At 33.9% G+C, this 8671-nt stretch overlaps 1 protein-coding gene across 4 annotated transcripts; it reads left to right on the top strand.

The window, feature by feature from the left end:
• Positions 1-134: 134 nt before the first annotated feature.
• LOC122012350 (putative B3 domain-containing protein Os04g0676650) lies at positions 135-8606 on the top strand. 4 transcript variants are annotated; one of them, XM_042568858.1, is made up of 9 exons: positions 135-606; positions 3914-4099; positions 5203-5318; positions 5401-5532; positions 6305-6394; positions 6558-6658; positions 7659-7705; positions 7784-7860; positions 8279-8606. In XM_042568858.1, exons 1-9 carry the CDS (start codon positions 492-494, stop codon positions 8411-8413), a joined length of 999 nt encoding a protein of 332 aa, XP_042424792.1. In that variant the 5' UTR covers positions 135-491; the 3' UTR covers positions 8414-8606. The 4 variants fall into 4 exon arrangements, with proteins under 4 accessions (XP_042424792.1, XP_042424794.1, XP_042424791.1 ...); XM_042568860.1 differs by having other exon boundaries at positions 137-606; positions 5416-5532; XM_042568857.1 differs by having other exon boundaries at positions 137-606; positions 6302-6394.
• Positions 8607-8671: the final 65 nt, after the last annotated feature.

Below are 8671 nucleotides of genomic sequence, written 5' to 3'. Positions count from 1 at the left end.
GAGTAGTTTCTGAAACGCAGCGTCTCGCTGAACTACCATTCTCGAAAGTGCACGGTCAGTGACGTGACACGCGTCCCCATCACTCCAGAAAACATTTTTAAATTACATGCGTCTACTTTCCGAGAGAGATACATCTGTCCGATGCTCCATTAGGTGACAGCCGATCCAAGTTTTCTTCCTTCATCTCTCGCCCTTTCTTCGAGCTGGTTAACCTCGTGGAATATTGTGGGCATTAATGGCGGCGGGGGCGCGGGAAAAGAACGGCGCGAAGGGTTGCCGTTTCGCCTCCCTCCTAGACCTCGAAATCCTCGCTTCCTGTCTTCATTTCTCGACTTCTCGCTTCTCTTAGCACACCATTTGCAAGTTTAGGTCAATTGCTCCAGGATCCCCACTTCTTGTTGTCCCAGGGGCTTCATTCTCGTTGGATTGGAGCATGGTCTTTAATTCCTTGCACATAATTGAGGGTTTAAAGTTGCTCTTGTGATCTGGTAATGGATGGGAGTAGCAGGTATCGTGAATCAGCCGAGTACTATAATGGTGGTCGGAGCAGTGACAAGGTGGTTGGGTTTGACGAGTTCTTGTTTCCAGGTTCTTATTGTGACAGAGGTCAGTATTTGTTTTTTTAAAAAAAAAAAAAATCTAGCTCTACCACCTTTTTTAATGTCTGTTCCTGGAATTAATATTATTTTGTTCATTTAAAAATATTTTGTGCTATATACTTGCATTAGAACACTGTTTCTGAATGCAGATTTTTGTAGTGGTAGACAAGGGGTGAAAAACCAGCCAATAAATTGTTGGATTTTAGTTTATAAGTTGAATTTCCCTCAAATCTGATCGTTTTATCATTTTCCTTCTTGGATTCCAGCAAACCTCATATCAGCGTCTAAGTAATGTATGTCAAACCCTACTTTAGTCTCACGTGGATAGTTATGAGCTAATGAAAGTAATTCATAGGCTTATACGAGGGAATTAGTTTTAGTTTTGGTGTAATTATTCTCAATCATTAGTGAGGCTTAACAATTAGATAGATAGATTATGTTATTTGGATGATTTGTGACATTTGGTATCACAGGTGACATAATGGTATTTGGAACAGGTTATCTGGGTGATGATGGAGCCACCATTAGGCCTTAAACACTGTTAATTAGCCGTAATTCTAGGCTAAGAATTACGTGATGTCTTATTCTTAAGTGTGCTCTACATCCTAATTTAGTCTCACATGAGTAGTTGTGAGCTAGTGAAGGAAGTTTATAGACTTATATGAATCAACTAATTCAAACTTGGCCTTAGTGTCAGAGATAGTTGTTGGACATAACAAGTTATAGATATGGTACATTCAATTGGCAGATAGTGACATTAAATTTTGGTTTCAATTTTGATCCTGTTACCTTTTTGTCACTTGAATTTCCAAAAGTAGTGTTGGAGTTAGTGGTTGAGCATAACAAGCTATTGGTACTTTCACTTGGCCAGGTAGTCACATTGCATTTTGGTTTCAAGTTTGACCTTGTTACCATTTTGTACTTGAATTTCTAAAAGCTTCACCCTAGCGTGTAAATTTAGAAATTGTTTTCAATTAATTCAAAGGATATGATTGTATGACGTTTTGAATCTTAATGTTGTATCTAGCGAAATTTCAGTCTTTCAGCTGAAGTTTGATTTGCTTAATACTTTCACTCTTGAATTTAGAAAACTTCATGTTAGCCCAATATTTGTTATTTTGTTTCGATTCAGATTGTGCCATAATGATACTTTTGTATAAATGGAATTTTAAAGTTGGCGATTGAGGTTTGATTGTTCTATCAATTTGTCTCTTCAATTCGGTAAATAAAACATTAGCCCCTACGTTTTGTGACATGGTTTCAATGGCTCTGGTCGTATAGTGTTCTTTGCCGTAATTTGTTTCAAGGAAATTTGGCCTTATTACCACTTTCACATTTGAATTTTTGGAAACTTTGCATCACCCCTTAAATTTGTATTTGGTTAGTCCAGATAGCCTTAATTATATATCTTATGTTGATAAGAAATATTCTTTTGGTTTCTGAAAAGTAATGAAGACAAGTTGCACACCATCTTTAATGCTGTGCATACTTCTATCTGTTTATACAGGGTGTCCAACTATCATGTAAGGGACACATGGAAGAAATTAAGAAATGGAAAAGTGCAAAGCTATCACTTCCAGAAAAAAGAAATGTGAATTAGCCAGCTAATCTGATCCTCCCACCTATCTTATTTTTTTCTCCTGCATGCTTTGATCTCCCCAGAAGAATTTTAGTCACTGATCTTAGCATCTGCATTTGATCTTAAAATACACAAAGCATAAAGAGATTCATTAATTAAGTAGATTTGGTGATGAATTACCTTGCTGTTTGGAATGTAGCAGACCCTTTAGAATGATCCATCCAAGAGATGCTATAGGCACCTTCATTAATTCATGGAAGTCTCATATTCCAAAATCCCCCCTCAAATTGTACTCATTATTTTTATCATAAAGCTGTTAGATGTATTGCAAATAATTACCTAACATGGTAAGTAAAGATCTCCAATAGAGAATGGCGCTGAATGCATATAGATCAGGAAATAGCTCTCATAAGGAGTAATTCTCTGTTGATCTTAAGTTTTTTTTTTTTTTTGCTGTGCTGTAGGGTTTCAATAACTGAAATAACTTATAATATCCATGAAGATTGACCTGTGAAGTAGCCATGCTTTCTGTGGTTTAGGTATGATGGAAAACCATTGAGCCATTGAAACACAGCAAGGAACTAATTCCTGAAAATTTGCTCCATAGTATCATGCTTTATTTTCACAGCCAATTGGAGTCGAGGGCAAGGTTGTGGTTCTTGATATCAATAACACCCAAGGCCTTCCAATTTAGAACATGACTTGCTGACTTTGCAAATGTAGAATACACGCCTGCAAAAATGATTTATAAGTTTGGTCGATCCTTTTAATAATCATGGTAAGGACTTAGTAACATAATGGAATAACAAATATCACTGTTGACTAGAGTGACTTCTTAATAAAAGAATCTAACTTTCTTAATTGCCAGCTTGTTGTCAGCCCTAGAGATAAGGGACCAATCACACTTGAGTGACCTCTTAAAAAAGTGAGAAAGGCCTAAATGGGTGTGGGGCAACTCTTCCAGAGCACATTTAAAAGATTCAGAAATGCCATGTATTCTTCAGAATCAAGTCCCATGGAGCTGATCATACTTCTACTGTAAATTATTCACTTTATGTTCAAATTGAAGGACAATTTTCCAAAGGTTTTGAATTCAACTTGTATTATCTTAGCAAAAGATTAGAATGTCATCAGCCTGATGACTGGCTTAAGTTACTTGATCAAATTTGCCTCACCCCTAAGATCTGAAATCCTTGGTGGCGTTGGCTGAGCAGTATGTGCTGTAGGAATAGGATGTCACAGCTTAATAGGTTTGGAAAGAGGAACCTAAATGTGATTATTTGAATTGAAATGATAAACTAAATGTAACTTCAAGACTTAATTGAAGTTTCAATTTGAGATCAAGGGTCAAGTGATAATGGGATCAAAGGCACATTTTTATTTTTTTTCCCCTAATTTTTTCTTATTAAATTACTCGGTGTTGGATTTTTTCTGCATATTAGTTTCTATTTTTGTGCTGGCATTATCTTTGCTTCACAATCATGTCCAGTCTTAGTCTGGCTTGAATGTGAAGAACGTTAAGAATATGGGATGCCAATATGACTCTTTTCTATCACATGAAACCTTTTGCCTTTAGTAACAAGTCATTGATCATTTAACATAATTGCTTGATCTGCTTTAAATTGTTTCTCCTTTCCTTTTTAATAAAATATTGATAGTTATGGTCTTTAATCTTATGTGGTTTTCTTTTGCATTCTTTCTCTTGACTCTATTACCGTCTTGTGCCTCTAAAAAGGCAACGCAGGACAACCAAACACAAATAATGATGAGGTCAAATCTCACTCTACACGTAATGAGGTTGCTTCAAGTCTACAATTCACAAGTGCTGCTATGGATAATCCTTCCATTGCTGATTTGGAAATGCTGCAATCTGTGAATTCCTTTTCTGAACTTTTAAGTGGCAATGCTTATCTCGGACCAGGTTTGAATATATTAAAGTTATATCTTTCATTTTAGTTATATATAACAAATGAGGTATTTTGGCTCAATATTTCTGTAGCACTTCTATGCCGCTAGAGGTCATGCTTGCATAGCAAGCAATATCAGGTCACTTAGACCTCTATATAGCTATTTCATAAATTTGCCATCCTCAAGAGTTTAATCTCTCAGGAAGTAAACTTCTACCAAGCGGTAAATCTACATGAGAAGATTTTAAACGTGGTAGCAATATATTAATTTTATTTGGTTGAATTTAGGAGCATGTGTATTGTTTCAGTTATCATGATTTATTGTTTTCTGAATTAAATGAGAAAACAATAAAAGTAAATTAGGTAGACACATTTTATGTTTGTCTGTGTTTGTTGTATTTTTAGCTCTTTTCCCTTTGACATTTAACATTGTTAGCAGATCATCTACTTGCTATATCCACTATGTTTTCAATGGTAAGTTTCTATTTTATAAAGGAAGCAACACAAGTATTTTGTTGAAAGCATTAAATGTGGGCAAACTGATACAACCATAAAACTCATGTGGCTGGAATAATGAATTGGGTAAAATGATAATGTATTAACAATAGATATGCAACTTGAAATATGTAAAAATGACAGGCTGAAACTGTAACTTACCCTCGTACTATTTGCAAAAAAAATAAAATAAAATAAAGCTTACCTTTTCAATCTATTTGGGTTGAATTCATAACAAACCAAAGCAAACAAAAATTAGCAAAAGAAACTGAACTTAAATAAACTAGTTTGTTTGATTGGGTTGCTATCATGATTAACCCAAATTCATAAGCTGTTAGAAACGAATTTAATATTCATAGCTTAATAATAGGAAGGATATATTTAGTTAGGACATTGATGCATTAGCTTTAGTTGGTACATTGACGCCACATACTTGGCTATATCGTCCAAACTTTCTGAAGCATTTGCTACTCAGGATTATCAACTGCTTGAAATGCCTGTGCAAAGTAGTCATAGCAATCTACTGGAGAATACAAAATTGTCAAGAACTTGTTCGATGAGATTCTTGAAATGAGATGTGTTCTGATGGCATTACATTAACTTGAACTACTATTTTTTACAGTGTTCCAGCCAAATACTAGGTTTTTCCCACAAATGATCTCAAATTATACCTTTCCAATGGCATCTACAAGTTTTGTTAAAAGCAGTGATTTCAGCGTGGTGGATGGGAAGAAAGAGGTAAGCATCTTGTTACATGGGTTCAAAGTTGATTAAGTAAAATTAGTAAAAGATTATTGTTTCTATTGTGAATATTTGATAGAGGCTATTGTGCCAGGAGTTGATAAGCAACAGAGGATGTAGTGCACTTCCAGCATGGGAAAACAATGAACAGGCAACATTGCAAATACCGAATCAATTAACCTTTCAACTGGAGTCAGAAATAACTGACAAAGTATATTTTTTTATGTTTCTGCATATTTTCATTTATCTGAAAACTGGTTTCTAGCTTTATCGCCTTCCATTTATAATTCTCTGTTAATTTTTATTGATTTATTTGTTTGTTAGTCTTTATTGCATAATTTATTTTTCAAAGATGGTTATTTTTAGTTTTTTTGGTTGGAGGATCACTCTGTTCCATCATTTGAGTAACCAGATTTATTCAATAGTGTTTGAAGAGTCTTGTAAATTTCACCATGAGCCATCTAAAGCCTAATGGCAAGTGTGAATCATCCTTGTAACATATGTTTTCCCAACGGGAGCATTTGGTTTGAGCCATTTTCATTTTCATTTTCATTTTCATTTTCCAGAAAGCTGCATTTTCTAGATATTTGGAAAATGACTTTTTCACATTTTCCATTTTCTTAGAAAATACTCTCTGTTTCTAGAAAATGAACGTGGAAAGTCCAAACCAAATACTATTTTCTAGAAAACTGCATTTTCTAAGAAAATGAAAACACAAAACAGAAAACGAACAAACCAAACGCTCTCAGTTTTGCAAATAAGTGCTACTATTCTATGGCATAGCAAAAAATGGATACCTAAATTATATGTTAAATGAATCACAACAGCTAATAGCAGACAGACACAACATTTAATATTGGTGAGGTTTATCTTGTACCCACATGTCAATATTGAGTTTTATAATTTATTGATTATGTGGCAGTTGTTCAACAAAAGACAGTTCATATAATGCAACACTAATATCAAATTTCTTATAATAGAAGGAACTTGGATGTAAAGACTTGCAAGTTGCTCTGTGCAAAGAGTTGACAAAAAGTGATGTTGGAAACACTGGAAGAATAGTACTGCCAAAGGTGTGATCCTTTCTGTCTTTTTCCCTATTGTTGCTTGGTTTTTATTTTTAAAATAACCATAGAAGTGCTCGTGGTGTATTGAGCAATTATTATCCATTTTAACATTTAATTAAACATTAGTATCCTTAAAGAACCATCAGTATGATATATCCTTTACATGTAGAGGGAGGCTGAGGCTTGTCTTCCTCCACTATCTGAAAGAGATGGCATAGTGCTGCACATGGAAGATATGACACTTCAATGTTCATGGAAATTTAAGTACAGGTATGTCTCTAGTTCATTTACTGAAAAGGCAGTTCTCCATTATATTTCAATATACCATTTCCTTATGCAAAATTAAACATCATTTCTCAAAGCAAATAATTCTTTGGAGCTTTTTTAGCTAAGGCAGCCTTATGTTAGAATATCCACCAAAAGATTACAAAATAACCCCTCTACAAAATAATGTTTTAGTTTTAGTTGGCTCATGTATAACGCTCTACTGAATCTGTGTAAACTATATCTCACTGGTTATATTTAATAATCACCTTTAGTTTCACTAATTATAGTTTTCCTTAGTTCTCTCTATCACTCGTAACTTTGCGATTCAATTTGTCTAAGTGTAGCATGTGTTTGTCTTTGTTGGATTTCATATCATTTAACCGACTTATTATTATTATATCATCTATTTGCATTACAACTAATTCATAATGACTCTTGAATAATATATATATATATAGTTACCTCATCTATCCATGTTATAAGTATTGCAGATTGCACCAGCACCAGTCTGATATAATATTATTAGTTTAAATGGAACATTGCAATCTCACAAGACACCTTAAATTCTTCTGTATTTGAACCACTCAACCACTCTATTTATTCAATTAGTGATCTTTATCAATATCTTATCTTTTTCCTCTGTGAGTAATGGATTATTTATAATATCTAAAACTACTTTATGAATTAGTACCTGGAGAGCAAATCTTGTATGAACTATTTTGTTGCAATAAACACAGTGCTTCTTTATTATGAATTTGTCTATCAAGTTGCTCTAGATCAGCTGTTTCACAGTGCTCTGTGGTTTTTATGTTTTGAATTGAAGCTTACCTCATCGTGAGCGTGAAATTGTAAGCTACGAACTTAACCTTTAGATACTTCTCACTGCACAAATAATCACTTATTTAAGGTTGTTAGTGTATATTCATGGTGAAACATCTTCAATTTCTATTTCCCTGAATTGTTGAAATTCTGAGTGTTCATCTTTTTCCCTTGTTATCTTTAGGTTTTGGCCAAATAACAGAAGTAGGATGTATATTTTGGAAAATACAGGTAAGAATAGTGGATGCTGCATCCTGTTTCCTTTTTCTTTCTTTTTAATTTTCTATATAATGGCTTTTCCATATTCAGGAGATTTTGTAAGGGCACATTGTCTTCAAACAGGAGATTCTTTAATTATTTATCGAAATTCAACTTCTGGAAATTTTGTAAGTTGAAACTCTCCTTTTGTCCATTCCAGGTGTTGGAAATTACTAGATCTTTACTGTATTTGGTGAAATCAAAAATTTGAAATCTGAATAATTTCCACAAATCTCAATGGAAATTAATAACGTTGGCAACATAAATTGGTCGCATTCCTCTTTGCCTAATATTTTGAAACACTTTCAGCTAAATCACATCTTAACTATAATAACACATAAACTGCTTCCTTCCTAGGCATAAGTCCTAGTAACAAGTAGTCTCCTGATCAAATCTTAACAGAAATAATTCTCATTCATGTGATTCTTCTGCCATAAAGTTATTTATGTATTTACTTTATTCATAAGAAATTTAGAACTACTACAAAAAATATTTTAACTTCAGCCTTTTGTAGTTTCTCATTTTAGTTTTTCTTTTATTCTCAAGATTGTTAGGGGCAAGAAGGCAAATCCAGAGCAGTCTCCTTTGGATACGGTGAAGTGCAACTGGAAAAATCAATTCAGTATCGATGAAAAACACTGCAGCAGTTCCATGTACAATAATGAAGCAAGGAACCTATAGGGAGGTATGTGGAACAAAGATAATTCATTGGGGATCGAAGCAGTTCTTTCAACTGATCGTTTATGGTTTGGCCAGGGCCCAGGGGTTATTTTGCTAACTATTTTGTACAACTTTGTTTATTCCTTAGCATGGAGAAATTTAAAAAACCCGGTGTCAATAAAATTTCATATATATTTATTTCGGTCGGACGTCAGTTCACGTTTGTAAAATTAGTACGTGATCATTTAAAATAGATGCAAAATTCAACCCAAAATTTGG

This window comes from Zingiber officinale, chromosome 8A (assembly GCF_018446385.1).
Source record: "Zingiber officinale cultivar Zhangliang chromosome 8A, Zo_v1.1, whole genome shotgun sequence".
NCBI classification, from domain to species: Eukaryota; Viridiplantae; Streptophyta; class Magnoliopsida; order Zingiberales; family Zingiberaceae; genus Zingiber; species Zingiber officinale.
This window is presented reverse-complemented; position numbering and strand designations above follow the sequence as displayed.

Bases quoted from the DNA above. Each gene is read 5' to 3' on its own strand.
- LOC122012350 (XM_042568857.1), top strand. From the start codon at position 492: ATGGATGGGAGTAGCAGGTATCGTGAATCAGCCGAGTACTATAATGGT. The intron at 5,319-5,400 runs GTAAGCATCTTG...AATATTTGATAG, and splicing joins TGGTGGATGGGAAGAAAGAG to AGGCTATTGTGCCAGGAGTT. The intron at 6,659-7,658 runs GTATGTCTCTAG...TGTTATCTTTAG, and splicing joins TCATGGAAATTTAAGTACAG to GTTTTGGCCAAATAACAGAA.